The following is a 24,700-nucleotide window of genomic DNA, read 5'->3' on the forward strand; positions in this document are numbered from 1 at the left end:
ATGACAAATGTGTAATTACAAATATGTTTAAATACATGACATACAAATTTCAATAGAAATGACGTCAAAGTATATTTAAGTTAGCAGTTCATTTTAACTATATTTCAAAGAAATTAAAAAGCAATTATGAAGTTACTTATAAAGATGTATTTAGGTCAATACTTAATATTTTCTTTCCCCTAATAAGTACTATTTTGAACATTATACTTCTTTTTTTCACAGGGTTTTAAAGCTCTTTTTTTTCCATTCTTACACTGTTTTGGCATAATACTTTAACTGTCATTTTTTTTAATGATGGACACACATAAGTGTTTGGGTTAGTTACTTCCAAAAAAGTAGTTAATTACTAATGACACAAGGCCTCATCAATATTGTATTTAAATTAATTTTCTTATTACTCTGCCTGACAAGTTCAATAACAATAGTAACTTAATAATTATTCACATCACTAATGTACACATCTTAAAATCCCTATAAAACCTTAAAAGCATAGACAATAGAAATGATCACTCTTGGTTCTTTCCAGTTGAGGTCAAACATGGAACAGTTTCGCCTTTTAGTGTTTAATACAACTGTAATAATTACACATTATAATAAAAAATTTAACCTTCTTTGGTTAACAAATAGAATTACTCTGTAAAATATCTAAATAACAAAAAAGCTGAAGTAAAATATTTCATGTATCAAGCCCGGCCCCCCCAAGCATTTAAAATTATTTCAAAACAATGAGTACCATATTTGCTGTCTTTTCATACATTCTCACTACTGACATTTTGTACACGAATTAGACAGTCAGATTTTGGTACTGTCATTCATGCACATCTATGTCTCTTGTATTAACCACACAGTACATAAAACAACATTCTGCGATATTTTTATAAACTAAATTCTTATGCGCACTAGCACATTGATAAACATCGACAAAGATCATCTGATAGTAGATCAGGGTGTAAACCACTAATCTAAACATTCCTAGATTTGTAAACATTATCTCATGCTGCATATAATAAAAAAGAAAAAAAACCTATAAAAAAAAAAAAAATTACATCCTCATTTTGTATACGACATTTAAACTATATGTAATTAAAAAGTGTTGCCTATATATCTGAATGCATATTTCACTCGCTTGCACACATTTCTCTGTTTTGGCTAGATGTTTAGGAAAAAAAACCCCCAACTCTGTCAAAATCAAGTACAAGTTTATGTAAAAAATAACACACGTTAACTAATGTAAGTAAAGAATAAATTTACAAGAAATGAGATCCTCCTGCTGAATAAAAGCCGTGTCAGATCGTGGCTGTTCTTCTAAGGTAAATTCTGGTGTATTCCTCATAGCAGGTCCTCTTCCAAAAAAACAGTGCAAAAATACATGAATCATGATTATTTTTAAATCTATTTTTTTGTATCTAGGTGCATGAGGGCATTTGCAACGCAGGTTATGGCTGAGCTCAGAGTAGGGAAAGGACTGTACCTCGCTTTCATTTCTTACGGGATTTAGTTGTAATCAGACGAATATTCATGTTTTTGATTTAATTGGATCATTTAAAAGTAGAACACTTTAAAGTTTTCTATAGACATATTTTCTCACGTCTGGGTTGTCAAATATTCTCTGAGTTTTCAGTTCATTTTTACTGTGATGGTTTTCAGAAAGAGAAGTTCACACGGAGACCAAAACAGCAGAAAGCGCACCCTGTTTGTTTTTTTGTTTATTATTAGTCAGTTAACACAAAGTAAAAGGTAGACCCTTTATAGAGTATAGATTTGTATCTGAGTATTTTTAGGTTCTTCTCTCTTGTTATAAGTGAAAAACTGCAACGTGAATGCGCCAGCGTGCAGAGGGTTAAGACGCTGCCATTCAGTTTTAGATTTAAGACGATATTTTAGATTTTGAAATTCCATATTGATTTTAGAACTGTTGAAATGTCTACTGTATGTTACGCTAGTACTTTATAAGTAACTGTGAATAAATTAACTAAAAATGAACAGTGATCCTAACTTTGCTTTTTTAGTGGATGAGTAAACTTTTATTACAGTACACGTGTTACATAGAAACATCATTACACCCAACCCTATACTTTATTGAAAATGCAAGATGATTATAAGAGTGTGGCTCCCACACTGAATATGGCGCACAATCATCAGCAATATTTCTAGTTAGATAACCAGGCCATAACAGGAACCGTTGAAAATAATTGTCCCTTTCTGTAAAGAATAAAAATGCATACATAATCTTCTAACCTTGAAAAAAAAATCCAAAAATAAGGATTAAAAGCCAAAGACAACAAAATCCCTAAAAGGATAAAACAACAAGAAAAAGCAGCTCACAGAATTCATGTCGATTTCAGCAAGCATCATATGGCCAAGCGCGGTTATTAACCTCTATTTCTCCAGCCCTGCCGAGTTCCCTATCTAATTCAATTAGTCACCTGCCCATGTTCAATTACCTTGCTGTGTTTGCCAGCGTAATGCCCATAAAACAAAAGCAGAGGACAGGATGTAAATAACAGCCGTGAAATGCGCAGAACCATTTTGCTGGCGACATCAGCTGAGCCTTTTACGATTGAGCCTTTTTACCGATACCATCATTCATTCAAAGTAATGCATTTTAAATCCCAGAAACTAATGTTCTAATCTGCAAATATTTCAATGGTTATATGTGTTTACTAAACATAATTTTACTGTATAATCTACTTTTTTTAGCTGCGATAGGTAAGACTAATAAGACCACAATTTAAAGACAGGCACATTCAAACCTTAGTCTACAAGCCAATATATCACATATCTATCTCTACTGTATATACATGATAAGCGTACAGTTATCGATTATTCAATATATAGTGTGTCAAGCGTTTACCCACATTCGTTTTGTGTGTGTGCTCCCCTCCCACAGGCGTGAGCTGACAATGGCTGCAGGCCAGGATGGTATGGGACCGAGCAGTCTTGTGACTGAGGGAGGAATCTGATATAAAGACTGGGCCGCTGTTTGAAAGGTTACACAAAACATCATCGTGCTTCAAGCAAATCACAAGATCATCTACGAGAGAGAGTGGTTTTCAGAGATAAAATCAAGGTTTCAAAACATTAAGAAGACTGGATGAATAAAATCAAGAAGTATGTGGCTCTTTCAAACGATGAAGGAAAGTTGCTTAATTTTAGTGATTAAAGAAAAATTAAACGTATAGACCCTCAGTTCGTCACTGAGGGCTCTTTCAGAAGGGATTTTAGTCTCCTGTGGAATCCTGGTAGGCAACGTGATGCCCATTTTCACTCGACCACAAATACTAAAGAATATGAGCTACGTTAGATTTAAACATGATTTGAGGGGAGAAAGTGTATTTTCTTGTATAATTTACTTCAATTGGCTTTGTTTTGAGGTCTTTACAACTTAACCCTCTGGATCCGCAAGTATGGGGTATTTTCTCTCCTGATAACCCGTTGATTAACTGGACCTTCTTTTTGCATCGTAAAACCAAATAAATTCTGACTACATAATGTTTACAGACATAATTTAAACAACAAAAACTTTGTTCACTTATAAATAAGATAACACTGCTGTCTGCACACTCAGAACAAATGCGTCATAAAATGGTAACTCAGTGAAACAGTCGAAGAAACATGATTTGAGATATCACAGCCTGAATGTAACACAAATATTGACATAAAGAAACAGAATATTTCGACGTAATCTACGGTTTTTTTCACACCCTTCATTATCTTGTAATGTTAAACGCCCCCCCCGAGCGCGCTGAATTCACATTTTCCTGGAGCGCCGCGGCTGAAGCCCACACAACAGAGATACAACTGAAATAGTTTATTTGCTTGTAAGAATAAGTACTTCAATTGGTTTGCTTTTTAGTTTTGGTTTTCCTCAGAAAAAAGAATATTTACAACAGAAACATTAATTTTTTTTATGCTATATACTTGTACTGGAAGCAACTAGTTATTTAGAAAACTGGAAATATTATGATTTCACATAACACTACTATTTCAAAAGCTTGATGTATTAAATGCACATTTTACTGTAACAAATTTAGCTGTCTTTCACATTTATCCCCCCCTAACACCTATTCTCAAAATATTAATAATATAAGGAATACAATTAAAGAATAATAATGTATTAAGAATACTAGAAAATAGATTGTTACGCTTTGTGGTCACAATAAATTTCAAAGTCCGAAAATCAATTCTCACTGTTAAAAACTAATAAACTTGAAACATGTAACATAAAAAACTGATGGCTCTTAAATTAGCAGCTCTTCTCGATGTGAATTCATGATAGTTGACGCCACTCTCATATGAAATGTCATAAAAATGAAATCAATACTGTAAGTGAGTAACATGATTTTGTTAGGCTACAAGCTCAAAAATTATCAACCAAATGAATTGCCTTATTCAAGTTCTATTAGTTTTTCACGTAAACACGCATACATTTTTTTTCTCAAAAAACACAATCCTGTCAAATGTTAATATATTATTCCTAGTTTGTCTTTCCTGAGATCAGACTTTTTAGCCATTTTAGATATTTCGGACCCCCAAACTCTGCGCCCCCATGAATACAACTTGACCCTGAGGGTTCATTTTTTTATGTTTAAAGCAATGAACCTGCTATTAGGTTAGGGATACGTTTTTCAAGACTTTTCTTTGTATTTCTGTAATGTTTCGTTCAATTCTCAGGACCTGAGAAAAAATGTTGTGTATAATGAAATTACTGGACCACAAAGTTCTACAAACTCACATTTGTCAAATGTTATTGGGGGAATAGGCCCTGTTTTAGCCATTAGGTTATAGGTTTTTGGTCACGTTCTAGGACCCATAAATAAATTGGTGCAGTACCAGAGTGTTATTGGGGATATGTGCCATTTTAGCGCAGGGCATGACATATATCTAATAGTCTATGAGTAATCCTTCATGACAGTCAAATGTAATCTTTGAAAAATGTGCACTCACAAATTTGATTATTTGGAAAAAAACTCTCTCGTACAAACATCTCGTACTCTCATCGTACATAAACATTTAGTTCGTACCAGCTGTAGCCAGCTGCCAGATTGCGAGGGGCTGCGATTTTCGTCTGAGGGCCCAAGTAGTGTGTACTCATAATTCCTACCAGAGAGAGCCTCCAATGGCCTTGAATGTGGGCTTTCTGTAATCAGGAGTCCCACACCCATTAGCCAAACGTCTCTGCAGATCTTAATGTGTCCATTAAGCAATTGGGGTCAGCCCAGGAGACAGGATGGAAGTGCTTTGTTGAAGCTCAGGGTTGTTTTCCAACTGCAGCTTTCGTCAGAGCCAAGTGTGGGAGAGCAGAAGGAGAAGAGAGAGCGAGAGACATAGAAAAAAAAAAAATGAAAGAGAAAAGGAGGCAGGAAGCCAGTGGGTAGGGGGTGCCCCCACTGAGACCACAACGCACAGCGTGACGCCCGCCTCTCCCTGCGCACTCCAGACACAAGCCTTCATTAGGCTTAAATATTAATAGGGAGGTCCAACAGTGTATTACCATGCTTTGTTTCCTGTAAATAAGAACCTGTTGGATTGAGACGTCTCGCTCTAGAAAAATCCATTTCATTGAAGCTGAGTTGAAAAAAGCGTGACTCTTAGTCTAGTCTCTCTAATAGCCCCAGCAGCATCGAAGCGAGAGCTATAACGTATATTTACACCGTACCCTTGCTCGTATTGCCATGCTTTGGCCTCACAGTTATTGTCTCTCGTTCATTTTATTCCACTCTCCTCACAACATTTCCTTTGTTGAAGAAGATGAGAAGATTATACGAAGATTATCTGTATTCAGAACTAGAAATAAGACTCCTAGAGTTATCAGCCTTCCTTTTCATTCAACTTATTATTGGAACTGCAACCCAGGGCTCATTAGACAAATGTGGCTGGCACAACATTTATGCAAAATGAGATAACGTGTGCATTGTTGACTAAGGAATTTTCATAGGGAAATGCCCCAGCGAGTGGAGCTAAACCACGCATTCAAGTTTTATCCAATTTATATGTTTATTGATTAGTACAATATAGTTAATATTGGATCAGGATGAAACTTATGTCTAACACATCCATGTAACAGTGACCTGTAAAATGCGTGTGTTTATATATATGGAGTGGTATACTTCAAGTTTTTGGGATATTTTTTGATTGGCCCATTGGGCTGGTTTTGTAACATAGGCCTGGCAACCCTTGTTAAAATTTTCATAACATATGAATAAAAGTTCAGGAAGCATTGAGCTGACTCTCAGCTATTGTTTGTCTCAAATACATCTGCACCAATCTGGTTGACAACTTTAAATGTTCACAACCATTGCTTTAATGTGAGTCAGTTCAGCTAATGTGGCTAATATGGTTAGCTTCAAAAAGCTTCACGTGAATGCGAGAAGTCTAAGGCTTGCCCGGGTTTTTGCTATGGATTTTTTTTTCCCCTGACATCCAGGTTTATCAGTAATTGAAACCCACATGAGTCAGGTGACTGTCTAGCTCCCTTGTCATCCCTCAACAATTACTGGCAACGGCTGCAGTAGTAATAGGCATCAAAATACAAATTTAGTAGAATTACAATTTTTTTTTCATTTTGTCAGAAGAAATACTATGTTCTGTGTATTGGTGGTCGTGCCGAGATTCTTGCTAAAGCGGGTTGCGATTTTTGACTCTGACGTGGTTGACTAGCATGTTGCTACCACATGCAGTTGACCGAGGGGTGTGGGTTGCTATGTAGTTTGCTGGGGGTGGTCAAGTACCTTTTTTTCAACAATCGTCATTCGCCAGCTCAATGTGCATATGAAGCACAATGAATTATAACGTGTTTGTTACACACTATACATTTTTAAAGTTACTGGGGTTTAGTCAAATACTTAAAGGGTTAGTTTCACTCCAAAAAAAAAAGTACACATTATGTTAAATAATTTATACCTCACCCTGAATGTGCATCCTCAAACCCTGCATGACCCTGTATGTCGCCGTTACAGCTGTTATTAAGACATGTTGTTTTGGGCGATCAGAAATTTCACTAGAAGATGATTAAGACCACCAGTCCTGTTTATACCTGGGGTTTCTTAATCCCATCTTTTTGTCCACTTCAACCACTTTCCCCAAACACTTTAAGGCAGATATGGCAGCTGGTAGAATGGTCCTCTTTCTGATGTATCGATTTAATATTGCAAAATAATTTGCGTAATTTACATCTGAACGGAAGGAGACAACAGAAAACAGGCAGAGAGCTTGTGCTTGTCATTTCTCTCTGATAGCTGAAAACTAACCACAGACGCGTGTTTGTGTTAAAAATCAAGAAGGTAGAGAATAGTGTGCTTTTTACATTATGATTTCAGGTTTTAAATCCCGTCTGGTTAGCGCACTTCAACAACACGTCCTGTATATTAAGACTTAGGTCTGTTGTTTAGAACGACATTCAACCACAGGAGTGGTTTAACACCTAACCAAGCCCGTCCAGTCGAACGGGTTATGTCGAATATTTACAAACGTAAGTGCCAGCTGTTCCAAATTTACAGGACAAAACAAGTATGTTAGTAACAGCTTGTTTACATTACCGACATTTTTAGTATGTTTTTTGATACTTTTGATTTAATTTGTTTATCCTCATGATGTTAAATGTCATAATTAAGATTGGACATAAATTAAACAACATGAAGTGCATTAAACATTACATTATTTCAAGGTTGTTCCCAAACTGGGGTCATGAAGGGACCTGGCAAGATTTGGGAGTTTAATGAAAAGTATTAAAAAATGTCACATTAAAATAAAATTAAAATAAAAAAAACTTACTAAAAAAGTTGAAGTGATTCATTTAATTTAATCAGTTAGAATTCAAATACAAATAACGTCTTCATCAGTAGTGTTTATTGGATGTTGAAATATTAATGAAGAACACTTATTAAAAATGAATATTGTTTGTAATCCAGTGGTCAAATTTCTGTTGTGGCCTCTCTTAATTTTTTTATTTGTGTATATTTGGAAGAATTAGTTGCAAATCAATAAACTAGGGAATCATTTATTGCCAGTGTGTGACACAATTCTGTAATCATGTAATCAACTATATACTGTATAAGTCTGATAAATAAGTATTGTATGTGATTTGATTCTAAATTAGAAGTACTTACTTTTTTGGAATCTGATGTGTGTAATCCAGATTACTGGATTCCAGTTATAACTGAACAGCAGTTTTCCAACTACCTCTGAAAGCTGGGTTGCAAGCAAACAATTTACCAACGTTGCAGCCCTTGTTTACACCTGTTATTGTAAGTGCCTGTCCAATTGGGATTGGATTCTTCATAAACCTGTGATCTTAATACAAAAGTTTTAAACAGGGCCTGTACTATAGTTCTGTGGAATTTAGAAGATATTGTTTGAAGAACATTGGGAAGCAACAATGCTTTGTTTTCCCCTCGGACAAAAAAACTTAGAGATTTTTTTTCCCTTTTTTCCGCACACATCTTCTTTTGTGTTCAGAAGAAAAAAAGTAATTCATACAGAGTGGGAATGACATGAGTGATGCATCACTGATTGCATTTCTTTTCATTTTCAGGTCGCTGCCTGGTCAAAAAATGGAAAAGGAAATCAACTAATCGATGGCTTCAGGCGCGTGATGTCAGTGATAAGTGGTAGGGCGATGCAGCAGTCTCGTCCTCAGTGAACTTCCTCAAAGCCAATTATATCGCCTGCCAATGTTGCTTGCAAAGCACTCCCTCCATGTGACCCAGAATCTTGCGCAGTCTCTACTCCGCTCCCTCTCAGCAACTGGCACCAGCGAGCTGCATTTCTTCAACAGACCATTGCGTCAATGCCGTATCCCTTTCCGCTATCTCTCTCCACCTCCTTGTCACGCGCACACTCGATCCTCTCTCTATTTGCCGTAGGCCCATGTAAACCCCTCCCCCCCCCCACCGACCCCCCCTTCGTCCTCCCGGTCACATCTCATTGTCAACAGCCCCGGATTAGGCGGTTCGACTGCTCTGTTGCTTGGCCCCGGTTTGCCATGGAAACCCTTTTTTTAAGGGAGGGTTGGGTCAAAAAAGGAACCTGGAAAAGGGATGTCTGAAGGGGGAAAAGAAGCTAAAACAGCGCCATGCCCCAAAATTGACACTGTTTGCTTGAAGTCCCCAACAGAATTAAATGATTGCGCATTTGCAACCGAAAACCGATTTACAGCTGAGGCGATGCATTACTGGAAAGCTTTTTAGTACCAGCTGTGTGGGAATAAGCATTCTCTTAATAAGGGACTGTGGGACTACAGCCCGAGAGGACATTTCTAATAAAAATCTTGGTGAATTTTAGCTAATTTAAGATTGTTAACTTGCTTTCCTTTAGGTAACAGAAACCGCGGGACTTGAAGTAGGTGTAAGCATGGTGCAACATCCATATGGGTGGGATTGGTAACACTTTTTGTTTAGGACCTTATTCTCCTATGTAACAAAGTTGCTTATTAGCATGCATATTACTAATATTACTGGCTGTTTATTCATACTTATAAAAGCCATATCTTAATGCATTATTCTGCATGACCATCATTTTAAATCCTCCCAATCCTTCCTTGTTCCTAAACTTCTCAGCTTCTTTACTAACTATATAACCAAAACAGCACAATTTAGGAGTTAATGAGGTCAAAATTCCATAGTTAATAGTTAGAACTGGTCTCCGCCAAGGCTAAAGTGTGACCCGTGCTTTTAATGCTGTAACTGAAATGTTTTCCATAGATTTCTGGTGAACCACCATCTATGAAATATTGCTGCCACTTACGCCTGAATGAAACTGTTCTTTGCAAAGCTCTCGACAGCGGGAAATGCCTAGATACACCACAGATAATTAATTATCAGAAGAAGGTACTGAGTGTTTGCTGTGTTCTAGAAAAACCTTGAAAAGTGCTTATAAATGTGTTTTCCAGGAGACATCATGTATCTATTGTTTTTTTTTTTTAATTTATATATTATAAGAACAGTGTGTATTTGAAACAGATATCATTTGTAACCTTATAAAATGTCTTTACTATTAATTATTATTCCTTATTAAGTATTCATTTATTTTTTAAAAATGTCATTGATACCATACCAAGAAGGATACTCAAAAAAAACCTACTTGGGATGCAAAAAACAGCCAAAGACACCCTTCTGTGAGCAACGTGTATTGCTGTAGGGGAGGTCTTTTAAAGGGGATGAATTAAAAAAACAAAACACGAAAAACCCAGAGGGTTTTGCCATGCAAATTGTCTAACCGCTATGACACAAAACACTGTTAGCATGCTAATTAAAGCCTAAAATTAAAATTATTTTCATAAAATACAATTAAAAAAAAATCTAGATGAACTAGTTGACCTTACTTCATGACTATTCAACAATAGTGACTAATTTATTTGTTCCATTCAAAATCCACTTGACTCAAAAATCTTTTTGAGTGAGCATGGCACTTCTGCCTGTAGCTGTACAGTCATTGCCAAAAGTTTTGGCAGTGACATAAATTTTGTGTTTTGCAAAATTTGCTGCTTCAGTATTTATATAATATTTCCACAAAAAACAAAAAAAAAAATATGCATATAAGTTTTAACGGCTTTTTTTGGCAAAAATGTATAATAAGTCAATATTTATAGTGTTGCCCCTTGTTCTTCATAACCTCTGCAATTCGCTTTGGCATGCTGGATATTAGCTTCTGGGCCAAATCCTGACTGATGGTGATCCATTCTTGCCTTATTTGTTCTCGGAGTTGATCACAATTTGTGGGCTTCTGCATGTCCACGTGCATTTCTATGTAATGATCTTCAAGCCACTTCTTTATCTCTCTTGTTTTGTGACATGGTGCTCCATCATGCTGGAAAAACCACGGATCAACACATCAAATTGTTTCATGGATCTTTGGAAAGAAGTTCGCTCTTGCAGGACGTTTTGATACCAATTCTTTATTCCTGGCACGTGTTTTTGGGGCAGAATTGTGTAAAGCAGCCCACTCCCTGGTTGAAAAGCTACCCCACACATGGATGGGTCTCAGGAGGTGCTTCACTGTTGGCACAACACAGGACTCATGCTAGCGTTCACCTTTTTCTTCTCGACTAACAATCGATTTTCCAGATGTCCCCAAACAGTCGGAAGGAGCTTCATCAGAGAAAATCTTCCATACGTAGAGGTAAGAAAAATGTTTATATTTGCATTAGAAAACTTTTGTGATTAGAAAGTCTTTTGTGATCATTTGTGGATAGTCGAGGGGCATTTTACATATATGCAGAAAACTGCCTCACGAATGGCGGTCGTGAGCCACGCCCGCGTCAACTAATTTTAGCCATTATGGTGTCCTCTTGTTAGATTTATTTGTGAGTGGAATCGCTTTTAATTATACAGTCATTCATGCTGTTCATCTAAGCTCCAGGTCTCTCTCTCATTGAAAATGAACTGAACCCAGGATTATGCCACAAAATTTTGTAAAATGCCGCTAAGGACATTTACGTCATCTCTGACGCTTAAGTTTTTTTCTTGGCTTTCTAATCAAACATTAGCTTGTTATACTTGTATGTATGTGTATTATAACTAACAAAGGTGTCTTTATTTGCACTCTTGCGGATTTCAACCTAAAAATCCCCTGAAACATATTTAACAGACATTAAATAAACAAGAGACAAAAAACAACCTAACTTCATCATTGTATGCTGATGAAAATTTGTCTTTTTAGCAGGCTGAATAAATTCTGTATAAACACTATGTGGCGGCGGCCATCTTGTCACTTTATGTGTATGTGAGTTTGCACAAAATGTGGAAACACTTTGGGAGTTTTGAAGTCGTTGTCGGATTGGTTGAATTATACAGGATTTCCGGTAGACGTGCGTGTCGTCGTTCTTCTTCAACGTTCTACGCGCCTGGAAAAAAGACGATTGCCCCTCACACCGAAAAAATAAACAGAAAGCTCTTCATGTTTACAACTGATGATTGACGAGCACTTTATCAGGATTGACTAAAGTTGGATTCTCAAAAGTATGTGAAATATTTAAAAGTTCGCGGCATAGAAACATGTTAAAAATACTTCCGAGAGTTTTACACACTACTGTGTACTAGAGTTTTTTCTTTAGGAGTTCATAAAAACAGTGTGTATTTGAAACAGATATCTTTTGAAACCCAATAAATACCTTACTGTTAATTATTAATTCTTATCAAGTATTAATTCTATTTAAAAAATGTCATTGATACCAAATGCAACAGGATACTCAAAAATCTACTTGGGATTGCAAAAAACAGCCAAGACACCCTTTTCTGTGAGCAACGTGTTTTGCTGTAGGGGATGGTTTTGCTATGCAAATTGTGTAACAGCTAACTATGACACAAAACACTGTTAGCATGCTAATATTAAAGCCTAAACCATTAGAATTATTTTCTTAAAATACAATAGAAAAAAAATCTAGATTAACTAGTTGACCTTACTTCATGACTATTCAGCAATTGTGACTCATTTATTTGTTCCATTCAAAATCCTCTTGGCTCAAAAATCTTTTTGAGTGAGCATGGCACTTCAGCCTGTAGCTGTATAATGGTTTAATATGCTGCGAAAACAGCTGTTCATTTAATCAGACATTTTAATATAGACCTGTTTTCCTATATAATGACTGTGTTCAAAAGTCCTATATACAGTAGTGGTTGTCTAGACATATTACTGCAGCATGAAAGCTTTTAGTGTCACTTGCCCGACCCTGTCATCTTAGTCAACATTGTCTATATTTAACACACAAGTCACCAAGATTTCCTGCTATTAACTACATACTTCGGAGCACCGTCACTCTATTTCGCTTCTAATACGTGTGTCTCTCCCTGTGACTGACAGTCCATTCAGACAGACTTTCTCAAGACCACGGGGCATTGCTTAAAACCCTTCTCTGCCACTCTGACTCAATCATTTGGTGACCGTGCTGATCCCCTTTGCCTCATCTGATGCATGCGAGTGAGTTAATGTGCAGAGTGTCATTTTAGAAATTCTGCTCCGTAATGGCAGAGACCAGAGCAGATTGGTAGCACACAAGCGGCAACACACATGGGCCAGTTCAGAGAAGAATGCTTATTGAGTAATCTAATTCAGAGGCTCACCCCAGACCCTGGAGCTCAAACACACACACTTTTCTAGCTGTTAGCGTATGTTTACGAAACTTGCGAGGCCCTGTGTAGACCAGATTTTCCATGAGCCTTAACTGGATGGTCAAGAAAGACAAAACAACATCTTTCTTATGAACCAGGAAAAAAACCTGATGTATCATTACGTTAGCAAGCTATTTTACTTCCGTAATATAACATATCTCTGTAACAGTATACTCATGATATTCTAACCCTAAAGCTAATCGATGAATCATTTGCAATGCTGTAAAACCAGGAACTTGTGTTAAGAAAATACGATCCATTTGTTGAATTTAAATGCATTTTCATTTCTATCATGAAAATCATCAACACACCTTATAAACATGTGAGACTCAGGCTAATAAATTATATTTGAAGATGACCTCAGGCTATCTCCGACTGCTGCAATTGTTTTCAACCAGATAAAACCGCAAATCCGCAAAAAAAAAACTATTGTAGGAGGTCCACCCTTCCCCCTTCAATATATTCTCTTTTCACCACTCCCCTAGCGAGGCGTTGACTCCTTCCTTCAGTTTCCTCACTTCCTCACTGACTTGTTACTTCTTTTTTCTTTCAAACATTCTAGCAGAAGACACGCCAAACTTTCTCTGATCCCCATCACATCAGAGATTTTCCTCAGTGTCAAATCTGATCATTCTCACGGGTACGCCCTGACACCTTGCACTGTGAACTCAATTATCACTCTTGTACACCCCCCCCTCCCCTACCCTAAGACTCGCAGGACACTTTTATTTTTAACTTCCCAACCTTAATTGATATTCCAGGCTAATGCAATACTTGGAAGTTCTTATTGTGAGTCGAGGGAAAATGTTTAGCATAGCACACACAGGTATGCAATTTTTGAATTCATTGATAAGCAATTCGCTTTACCACATGTAGAGAGAATGTATGTGGTTAGACGGACATTTAGAAAAGTTAATTCCAAGTCTTAACAAAAAGCACACCTGTAATTAACGCAAAGGCAAATATAATCAGGTTTACTCTGTAAATATCATTTGCTATTAATTGACGGGAAGCCTGCTGGAAGACCAGCTTATGCTGGCATGAATTTCAATGGTTGTCCCACTCTGCCTTAAAAAAAAAAAAAAAAAACTTAACTTATTTGCTAGTCTTAGCTTATTTACCGTGGTCTCCCAGTCTGGGGTGCAGTTCCCAAATGTGTCATTAGCCAATTATGGTCACAAGTTCAGTCATTACCAACATAGTTCAAAGATTTTATGTTTTTTTCCCAGAACAATAGTTCTAATGAACATTCGCAAACAGCACTGCAAATTTATATTTTCAGCCTCTTTATGCCTTTATTGGATATGACAGTATAGACCAGACAGGGATGCACAGGGCAGAGAAAAGGGAATGGGATCGGCAAAGGATCTTGAGCCGGAAATCAAACTATATATCTGCATGCTGCCCACGAGGCTATCAGCACTGCCAGCACTGCAAAGTTATGTGGCTAGAACAACAGTACAGCTCTCAACCTGTGGTAAGAATCATCATTTCTTGTTAGCATATTTGGAATTATGGATGTGCGACAAAGTTATTACAGTTTTTGGAAACAGTGATGGCTAGTTAGTTAATTTCTTCCACAATGCATTATACTAAGGTAGTTAGGCAGCGTTATATCATTCTAAGGCAACGCAACACTGCTCAAGGTAGTGTTTAGTTGTCAGGCCAGGTGATCTCCCAACTGCTGAAAAGGACCAAAAACCCATCTAAGATCCAACAGTTAACACATCAGCTTCAAAAGGCTGGGAGACTGGTAAAACCAACAAACCAGCTGGTTAAGCTGGTAAACCACCTTCCCTTGGTTGGTCACCCAGCATTACCTTTGTAATAATTTAGGTTACCAATGTAGTCTTGATGGTTAATTTGGAACATCAGAGTTTAAAACACAACAAGCTATGCTGGTCATTTAGCAGGGTACCGTTAGGTCTTTGAACAGCTTGAATGTAACTGAAAGTGTGTGTACTGCAGGAAATGTGGAAGCAAGATGATAAAAGCAGTTTGTTTGTCAGTGCCACAGACGGGAAGAATTTACTGTAGAGACGTGCATAGCCTAGTGCAGATAACATTTGGTTCATGTGTTGCTGCTTGCATTATCTGTTTGCACCAAAGGCCCGAATACAAAATTGGGCTCTCCTTACCGTCTGGTTGTCTTCATAAAGCTTGAGGTCATAGCCACTGAGCTCCACACAGAATATAATGGCAGTCACACCCTCAAAACAGTGGATCCACTTCTTTCTTTCTGAACGTTGGCCGCCCACGTCCACCATTTTGAAGGTGAGCTCCTTGAAGGTGAATTTGTTCTCAACAATGCCAGTGGTCATGTCACGTGAGCGCAGAATGTCTTCAACGGTTGGGATGTACTCTGGTGCAGAAATCCTGTCCAGGTCGTTTAGATAATAGGCTGTATTATCCTCTAGGTGGTATTCATTGGAGCGGCAGAAGCACTCCTGGACCCCTGGATCGGCCCACAATCGCTTCATCACCCCCAGGAGCTCTGGCGTGATCTCACCCTTGCTCTCAGCAGGCCCGGTGAGGGCGAAGAGTTGCACTGCGTCATAAGCCCGATCAGGGTTGTGGAAGTCGATCTTCAAGGTGGAGAGAGCGCGGATGATGCGGGTGAGCGAGTCAATGGCGTTGTAGAGGATGAGGGGCTTGTATTCCTTGCAGGCCTCCAGGTTGAAGCCTCCACTATGGATGATCTTCATCTGCTTTACAATGGTGCTCTTGCCAGAGTTGCTGGTGCCGAGCAGCAGGAGTTTGATTTCACGCCGCTGCCGCTGGCTTTCTGAGCGGAGGTGTCGATCGATGCGACGTGACCGCCGGGCGGCCTCCTTCTCCTCTGAACTCTGCCGGCACCCCATGGTTGACTGCACCTGGACTTGAGCTGGTAATCCCAGGAAGTGGGAGAGTGGACGGTAAATGTATGCAATGTAAAACGATATGGTGATACAGTTGAGGTGATACTAGAGGAAGCTTTTGCTGGAAACCAGTTTCAGAATGGTGTTAGACAACATGCATTGTCCAAGTCTACAGTTTTTGAGTAATTCTTTTCAAGGGTTGTTGTTTTGGCATTCAGTGCTACCATGACATTGTAGAAGACCCACTCAGGCACTGGCATAAGGGCGTGTTTGCCTTCGAGATGCTAAGGACTTGGGGTTCATATCAGGGGACTCTCTCCCCTGAGCACGGCAGGCTTTAAGTGGACTTGTCAGTGTTCATAGAGAGAAAGTCGAAACCGTAAAATTCCTTCACTCTCCTCCCTCATGGCGTCCAGTGTGCTTCCCTGTATTTCTGCGACTGATTCATCTGTTCTCAATTCCGCCCTCCTTTAATTTTCTTCAGGCACTTTCCATCCAATGGAATGTCAGACCTTGGTTCTCGTACACTGTTTTTGGTGCCTGTGTACTAGATCGTCTTGCCTGCATAAGCCAGTGAGGCAACTAAAGGCCCATGTTCCTGCAGGTAAAGAAAAAAAAAGACATTAAAAATCATGAAACAGAAGGGAAAATAAAACTGAGAATTCTAAGAAGAAAGTTTCTGTCTGAGAGATCTTAAACCTTCGTAAACCTTCTGGACTGGACGATGTTCCCACAAAATTAAATATTAATCACTTCACAGTTCTTAACTTCAAAGTCAACATAATACATGCATTCATAACCCAGGTTTACCTCTGTAATGTGACATATTTCTGAAACACAATATGCAAGGAGAAAAAAAACTAGGACTTAGAGTAGGACTTGAATTTTTTCTGTAATTGATTGTATTGTGACAAGTGAGTGTTTTCTACCAGGATAGAGTCAGACGGGAATAAAACACTGCTGGCACCCACTTTTGAGGAAGCATTTTGACCTGGGCATGTAGGCTTAAGGTCAAGATTGCCATCAAGAGCTCCTAGATGAATCCCAATGATAACGCTTCTTTTCAAATCTATCTTTATTTGTTATTATTACTGCAACTTGAATTATATTTATGTTACCAGGAATAATATTTAAGAAAAAGGCTATATTACCTACAGATGAACCCCTAAAACAATGCCTACTAATTTGGCTACTGACTACACTGACCTTGGTGATGTGTGAAAAACAAATAGATGTAGTATTCTGTTGCACACAACAGAAATCTTTTCAACAAAAACACTTGAATTACACATGCAGAATAAACAAATGTGTATAAACCCATGAAAAATCACACCAATTGCTTTCTTTATGCCCACAAGTAAGAATAAAAGCAGAGTAAACTCGAGCAAAAAATGAACAGACATGGTCATTAGCACAGTCAGTCTCTGTTAGCTCTACCATATACTTCTGCTACACACTTCTGCTTTCTCAAAAACACACACACATGCCTTAGATCATGGTTTGTATCAAAAAACTAACCTTCTTCATAGTAAGCCCTGTCCCATCATGCACTCCCAAGTCACCGGCATCTCTCTGTGACCATAGATTCAGGTCTGCCAAGAAGGTGATCCAACACACAAAGCACCCCCCCACACACACACATTTGTTCTCAAACAGACACATCCACACACACACACAAGCAGAGGCAGGCAGGGTGTGAAATGGAAACAGATGTGAGATGAATGTCCTTCCCTGAAGCAAAAGGTACCGCCCATTCTACTCTCCCTTTCCCCAAGCCTCAACCACTGAGCTAACCGATAGCAGGTGGACTGTTTATTTACTGTCATGGTGGAAAATAACTGGCTCAGACAAGCAGGTGCTTCTCTCCAACTCATTCCAATGTAATAAATGCAACAAACCCCTTTAAAAAAATGTTTTATGGCAGGTCTCAACTATAAGAATATTTTATGCTGGCTCGGTCAGGTCGGTGTTTTTACTAGCCCCACCACAAAAAAAAGAATAAAAAAGAAAATATAAGAATTCTTCAAAAGGTCTGAAACAAACTCTTAAGCAAGTATGTTAACACAGATGCTTCTAGCCACGCAAGCTCAGTTTTGTGCGTCAGTGTGTTGTGAAAGGGCCACAATAATGGACAGTAATTCAAACCATCTTTTACCACACAAAGTCAACTACTGTCATGATGGAGCAGCAATGTGAGGAGAATCTTACTGAGCATGTTTATATTTGCCTGAATAAAAAAACATGCAGTTTAATAGCAAAGGTGTAGCAACCACCCAAGAACAACCCAGAACACCCTAGCAACAGCACAGCAACCACTCAGACCACTTTAGTAACTGCATAGTAACAATCACTCAGAAAGAGCCTAACAACTACTCAGAACACTCAAGAGACAGTACCTCACAGAGCACCTTCACAACTGCGTAGCAACACCCTGAGACCCACTCAGAACACTCTAACAACAGCAGAACAATCCCATAGAAACTATCCAGCAACCTGGATAGCAAGACCGTAAGAACCGCTCAGAACACAATAGCAATTGCATAGAAACACCATAGCAACCACTCAGAACACTTAAGCAACAACTTAAGAACCAATCAGAACAAACTATTTAGCAATTGAACTCAAACCACTTAAAACACCCTAGGAATACCATAGCAACACACTAAAAACCATTTAGAACTCTCAAGCAACAACTAAAGAACCAATAAGAACACCCATTTAGCAACTGAGTAGCGACACCATAGAAACCACTCAAAACACCATAGCAACACCCTAAGAACCACATAGAACACCCTAGCAAAAACTAAAAGACCAAAACACCATAGCAATACCCTAAGAACCACACATCACATTTAGCAACTGCATAGTGACACCTTAGCAACTACTCAAAACAGTAGTTCTTAGTAGTTCTCACCGTAGCAACACCATAAGAACAATGCAGAGCACCCTAGCAACAACATAGCAACATCCTAGGAACCACTCAGAGCACTTCATAAACAACTTCTGACCAATCAGAACATCCCATTTTGCAACTGCATAACAGCCCCATAGCAATTACTCCAAACACCCTAGCAACACCCTAAGAATCACACAGAACACCCTAGCAACAACATAGCAACACCCTAAGAACCATTTAGAACACTCATGCAACAACTTAAGAAGCAATCAGAACATCACATTTTGCAATTGAATCACAACACCATAGCAACTACTCATAACACCCTAGCAACACCCAGAGAAACACACAGAGCACCCTAGCAACAACATAGCAACACCCTAAGAACCACTCAGAACACTCATGCAACAACTTTAGAACCAATCAGAACATCCCATTTAGCAACTGCATAACAACACCATAGCAACTACTCATAACACCCTAGCAACGCTCAAATAACCACACAGAGCAGCTTAGCAACAACATGGCAATGCCCTAAGAACCACTCAGAATACCTTGGGAACTGCATAGCAACACCAAAGAACCACTCAAGCAACCACAAAACAACTCTATAGAAACTCTCCATTAAAACACGCTAGCAACACCATAGCAATACCCTGAAAACCACACAGAACACCCTAGCAACAGAATAGCTCACATTTAACCATAGCAAAAAAAAAACCTACCAGTAATTTTTATATCCTTGCATAAAACCTTGTTCTTCAGTCTGATAGCATTTGAATGCATTATGCCATCCATTATTGAAAGCATCCCAAACAATATATGGATAAAGGATCCCTCAATATGATGTGAGCCCTAAGAAAAATTTTCATGAAATACGTACTTTGAAGGGGAGTAGATGAGCTCTAAAGGTGATCTGTTAGAACACAAGAGCCTGAGGGGCAACATAATAAAAGGATGCTCTTTTTGACAGGCTGTGTGCTAACAAATGTGAAATCACGCCATGGCCTAGTTTCGGCGGAGAGATTACATTCCTAGACCGGTCACACAGAGAGAGAATGCATCTCCAAGATCTGTCACAGACACAATCCTGCTCTTAGAAAGATTACTGCACAAATGTGTGGCAGGATTTGATGGGGAAAAGCTACAGCAAAGTACAACGCACACAAAGGAAGGTATATGGAGGGATTTTACTGTTCAAACTCGTTCATGTTCAGCTAGCTGCTGTGCTAGCATAGTGGAGCAGTTTCTGTGTGTACACTCTAAATACAATACACTTTTTTTGTCCCAGGCCTTTTTTTCAAGCATGAGAGACAATAACCTCACATTTGTGTGTGTGTGTGTGTGTGTGTGTGTGTGTGTGTGTGTGTGTGTGTGTGTGTGTGTGTGTGTCTGTGTGTGTGTGTGTGTGTGTGTGAACTATTACATTTTTTAGATAAAGCAAATACTCCCTCTCAAAGGGTCATCCGGCCTGTCCCAACTCAGAGGACTTGAGGTCTTCGTACCATCTTATTTGTATAGTTTTCTACAATCTGCTTATGCCTGACTGACGAGGTTTATGGGTCCCATAAGGCAAGGGTCTTCAACCGGGGGTCTGCAGCGGCACCAACTAATGTCTGATCACAAATAATTATTTATTAAAAAAATTTAAACATGGGTAAAAAAATATCACAGAGTAAATAGACCTTTCTGAAATATAATCAATGGCACTCTCAGTTAATACTGTAATGATATAATATTATTGGCAAAACAGATTTAGCAAACACTCCATTTCGTTTTTCAGTTTGACCTCTGTTTCTTTTTACAACGTGTTTTTGCAGCGGTGAGAAATGTACCAATCAGAGACATCTGTCGAACACAAAGGCCAATCAGAGATGTTTAAGTTAGAATCCACTCACCACTCACAATGCTGGAGATTTGGTTTCAGTGCTCGCTTTCACCACTCCTCTGTCAGTAATAAACAACGACACAATCATTATGCAGTGTTGACAACTTTATTGGTTGTAGTGGAACGTTGTGAGAAGACCCACTGAGATGAGTGACAGCTTTTTAGTGATTGTAAAGAGAGCGGTCTTAAAAGCTATACCGATAATCCATTGAGTAAAAGTATTTTTTTTTTCATGCTGCTAAGAGGACCGACAGCCAATTACACACTGCAAAGTTTTGAAAGTGACATCTACTGTACATATAAATGTATGATTCCCTCTGAAGCTGCAGCTGACATAGTGATACAAGCACGGGACAAAAACATGGCATGTCAAATACATGCCAAATCACATCAATATATTTTTTTTAAATTCCATTCCAGTTATTTGTAAAAGTAATGCCTTGTAAATAATCTTAAATGTCTCACTGTAAATTACTATTTCTGTTATGGTGGAGCCGTTGCTTGCAGATTACATCTGCACTTTATTAGAAAACCGTCACTATTCAGATACTTATTTAATTCTTAATTCTCCATCTCACAGTAAAATCAAAATGTTAAGTTTTAGTAAACTTGCAGCTAAAGTTCAAGTAAATGTTTATTTGTCCATCTGACAGTAAAATTTAATTTTTCATTTTAAATAATTTTGTAGCTAAATGTAAAATAAATAGAAAATAAAAAAAATATTGGAAAGTGGCATAAATATTCAAAAAAAACTTAATCTCATTTCTGCATTTCTTCCAGTTCAGCATTACATCAGTCAAGTGGTGATGCTTTTAGAGCTAATACCATTTATATAATTACTTTAGAGCAAATCTGGCAATTGGAGTATATTTATGATAGTTGATTATTCTGCAACATTTCACCTCTGGTGGAGACTAATGATGACAGTTGGAATGGTTGAGAAATACAGAATGTGCCAGACCAATTCTCACTTTACCATTTCGTAACACAACCCATGCTTCGATGTCTAAAGTAACACTGTCGCTTGACGTAATTATCAGACGAAACAGAAACCTAGAAACCAAAACATTATGCTTGCAACGCTTTGTTAAGTTTATCAGAAATGCATTGGCAACGTTTATCAGAAACGTGTCCTAAGGCCATGAATGAATGTGTGAGTGCATGGAGAACGACAGGGGTCTCACGGTTAAGCCAGACTCATGAGCGCTGAGGTAATCTGATCCCAGCGGCTCCCTTTCGCCTCCAGAGATCAGCTGCTGTCGACCCACATATTTCCTGATTTTAATGCACCTGTAATTATAATGATTTTCCAAAGAGCTGCACATGGGAGGAATGCTTAATGTCATACTCTTGTGCAGCATGTTTTATTTGTAAGTTTTATGATATAGAATAGGAGAATGTTTACACAAAACTAGTTTCCAACCTATTTTACCTCATAATTCAGAGTTTATATCTTGAAATTCTGGGCTTACTGTACATTTCACAATTCTGACATTTTCCCCACAATTCTACGTTTATATCTAGACATTCTGACATTCTGGAAGATTTAGTTGTGAGCTATAAACTTGCAGTTGATTATAACTTGGTTATATCGATTTGGAATTCATTGAATTGTGAAAAATGTCAAAACTCAAACTCGGCTAAGACACGGTCTCTACCGACTGTTCCTCTGCAGACACTGAAAAAATTATAGAAGTAAAAATAAATGTCTGAAACGAATGGAAGTCATTGTACCTGTCAGATGAATACATTCTGAGGAACACTGAGGTCGTATTTTTATTGAGTTGGTCACCCATGTGACCCTGGCCACTACAGACTACTCCCTTTCCCCAGAACAAGCCTAGCATTGTGCAATAAATAGATTGTTATATAACATGCAGTGGCATCTCTGTCTTATTGATGAATGTTTGTGTTATGTAAGGCTGCCTGCCAGTTGTAACTCTCTGGGATACACTCCTGGCCCAACTCATATATGTCTGACAAATATCACATACATTTCACAGAGCGGGAAACATGTGTCAAATTAAGTGAAAGCATGCTATGGTTATTGTATCATGACGCACAGATTTGAAAGAGCCTCTTGGTTTTTTTTTTTTTTTTTTTTTTTTTTTTTTTTGCTCAGTTTAAATGTATGTTCCTATTGGTAATGTTAACCAACAGTCAAATAGCAATTTATGCATTGTTTTATGCAGAGTAAACTACATATTTTTCTTACTAAATATCCTGTTTCACTGGTGATACAGAGTGATTATACATCATAACATACATTGTAAGTAGCTTATAAATCATTTTTAATTGTCTAATTGTACTGATTTTTAATTCATGCTAATTTTAATGATTTTAATAACAGAAGTCATTATGTCCAGACAGACATTTCATTTTTTTCATTTCTTTTCATTTTCATTTTATATTATATTGTAATATAAAAAACAATTGCCTTAATGCAAAATGGATAATATTAATAATAATAATAATTAGTAGTAGTAGTAGTAGTAGTAGTAGTAGTAAATAATTTTACAGATGTGTTATACACATATACAAAGACATTTGTGCATTTAATATATATATATATATATATATATATATATATATATATATATATATATATATATATATATACACATATGTTTGTGTGTGTGCGCATGTGTGTGTGTGTGTGTTTCTGTGTGTGTGTATAAAAACAATGCACACACAAATATTTATCAGTTTATATATATACAGGTCCTTCTCAAAAAATTAGCATATTGTGAAAAAGTTCATTATTTTCCATAATGTAATGATAAAAATTTAACTTTCATATATTTTAGATTCATTGCACACCAACTGAAATATTTCAGGTCTTTTATTGTTTTAATACTGATGATTTTGGCATACAGCTCATGAAAACCCAAAATTCCTATATCAAAAAATTAGCATATCATGAAAAGGTTTCTCTAAACTAGCTATTAACCTAATCATCTGAATCAACTAATTAACTCCAAACACCTGCAAAAGATTCCTGAGGCTTTTAAAAAACTCCCAGCCTGGTTTATTACTCAAAACCGCAATCATGGGTAAGACTGCCGACCTGACTGCTGTCCAGAAGGCCATCATTGACACCCTCAAGCGAGAGGGTAAGACACAGAAAGACATTTCTGAACGAATAGGCTGTTCCCAGAGTGCTGTATCAAGGCACCTCAGTGGGAAGTCTGTGGGAAGGAAAAAGTGTGGCAAAAAACGCTGCACAACGAGAAGAGGTGACCGGACCCTGAGGAAGATTGTGGAGAAGGACCGATTCCAGACCTTGGGGGACCTGCGGAAGCAGTGGACTGAGTCTGGAGTAGAAACATCCAGAGCCACCGTGCACAGGCGTGTGCTTTTGAACCAGAAACAGCGGCAGAAGCGCCTGACCTGGGCTACAGAGAAGCAGCACTGGACTGTTGCTCAGTGGTGCAAAGTACTTTTTTTCAGATGAAAGCAAATTTTGCATGTCATTCGGAAATCAAGGTGCCAGAGTCTGGAGGAAGACTGGGGAGAAGGAAATGCCAAAATGCCTGAAGTCCAGTGTCAAGTACCCACAGTCAGTGATGGTCTGGGGTGCCATGTCAGCTGCTGGTGTTGGTCCACTGTGTTTTATCAAGGGCAGGGTCAATGCAGCTAGCTATCAGGAGATTTTGGAGCACTTCATGCTTCCATCTGCTGAAAAGCTTTATGGAGATGAAGATTTCGTTTTTCAGCACGACCTGGCACCTGCTCACAGTGCCAAAACCACTGGTAAATGGTTTACTGACCATGGTATTACTGTGCTCAATTGGCCTGCCAACTCTCCTGACCTGAACCCCATAGATAATCTGTGGGATATTGTGAAGAGAAAGTTGAGAGACGCAAGACCCAACACTCTGGATGAGCTTAAGGCCGCTATCGAAGCATTCTGGGCCTCCATAACACCTCAGCAGAGCCACAGGCTGATTGC

At 38.1% G+C, this 24,700-nt stretch overlaps 1 protein-coding gene across 1 annotated transcript in view; it reads right to left on the reverse strand.

Annotated features, from left to right (window-relative positions):
* The window catches only part of LOC109060772 (guanine nucleotide-binding protein G(z) subunit alpha), a 43,306-nt gene that overhangs the window by 940 nt on the left and 17,666 nt on the right, over positions 1-24,700 (reverse strand). Inside the window, 1 exon segment of the mRNA XM_042755232.1 lies at positions 15,226-16,562. Within this exon segment, the coding sequence (XP_042611166.1) occupies positions 15,226-15,967 (742 nt within the window). The 5' untranslated portion in view covers positions 15,968-16,562.

The sequence above is a fragment of the Cyprinus carpio genome, unplaced genomic scaffold (genome assembly GCF_018340385.1).
Source record: "Cyprinus carpio isolate SPL01 unplaced genomic scaffold, ASM1834038v1 S000006657, whole genome shotgun sequence".
NCBI classification, from domain to species: domain Eukaryota; kingdom Metazoa; phylum Chordata; class Actinopteri; order Cypriniformes; family Cyprinidae; genus Cyprinus; species Cyprinus carpio.